Source organism: Orycteropus afer, unplaced genomic scaffold (genome assembly GCF_000298275.1).
Source record: "Orycteropus afer afer isolate SDZICR_OR568_19922 unplaced genomic scaffold, OryAfe1.0 scaffold02286, whole genome shotgun sequence".
NCBI classification, from domain to species: Eukaryota; Metazoa; Chordata; class Mammalia; order Tubulidentata; family Orycteropodidae; genus Orycteropus; species Orycteropus afer.
Genome location: NW_006923873.1, coordinates 10,865 through 11,903, shown reverse-complemented (window position 1 = coordinate 11,903; position 1,039 = coordinate 10,865). Strand labels below are relative to the sequence as shown.

Genomic DNA, 1,039 nt, shown 5'->3' with positions numbered 1-1,039 from the left:
GCCAATTGAGTTTGATGTGACTATGGTCCCGAGCCCACAGGTCCAACTACTCACTCCCTCTGAGTAGCTGGCCATGACCAAGAAGTGACTACAATCTTGTTCCTTGTCAGCTCTACTATATACCTGGGAATTCTTGCAGAACATAGCGATACATTTGTAGAAACATTGTCTGCCAACCCTATACATGGTCTTGGGCACACTCCCTCCTGCATGTTGTTGTTGTTGTTGTTATGTGCCATCGAATCAGACCTGACTCATAGCGACATACCTAATAGTTCAGCCGCCTTGTGGATGCAATCTTGCCCAAAGGGTCTGATAGAAGGTTGTGAGTTTATAGGTGTGAGTGGCACCATGGGCAGTGGTGATAATTTTCTGGCTGGAGTAGGGCCGTGAGGGAGGGAGAGGGACATGTGAGTGGGAGGGTCAATGGGTGCAGAGATGAGGGCATGGAGGGGCTGCATTCAAGGTCATAAGTATACAATGACCATTACTGAACTGTTTCAGGAGCGGACAAGATGGAGACCAATTCCTCTCTTCCCATGAATGTGTCCGGAGGGATCCAAGCTCAATCTTCCAGCTACGCTGCCCTGGACATCTTCTCTCAGGTCATATATGGGATCACCTTTGTCCTCGGCATTCTCGGCAATGGGCTTGTGATTTGGGTGGCCGGCTTCCGGATGAAACACACAGTCACCACCATTTCTTACCTGAACCTGGCCTTAGCTGACTTCTCCTTCACTGCCACCTTGCCATTCACCATGGTCTCTCAAGCCATGGGGAAACAATGGCCTTTCGGTTGGTTCCTATGCAAGCTCATTACCACTGTGGTGGACATAAACCTATTTGGAAGTGTCTTTCTGATTGCTCTTATCGCTCTGGACCGCTGTATTTGTGTCCTGCACCCAGTCTGGGCTCAGAATCATCGCACTGTAAGTCTGGCCAAGAAGGTGATCCTTGGGCCTTGGATTATTGCCCTCCTCTTCACCCTGCCAGTTATCATCCGTATGACTACCGTGTCTACTCCCAAAGGGACTGTCTG

General features: G+C 49.8%; 1 protein-coding gene across 1 annotated transcript in view; it reads left to right on the top strand.

The window, feature by feature from the left end:
- Positions 1-515: 515 nt before the first annotated feature.
- The window catches only part of FPR1 (formyl peptide receptor 1), a 1,078-nt gene continuing 554 nt past the window's right edge, over positions 516-1,039 (top strand). Inside the window, exon 1 of the mRNA XM_007959224.2 lies at positions 516-1,034. Within this exon, the coding sequence (XP_007957415.2) occupies positions 516-1,034 (519 nt within the window). The remainder of the gene's footprint in view (positions 1,035-1,039) is intronic.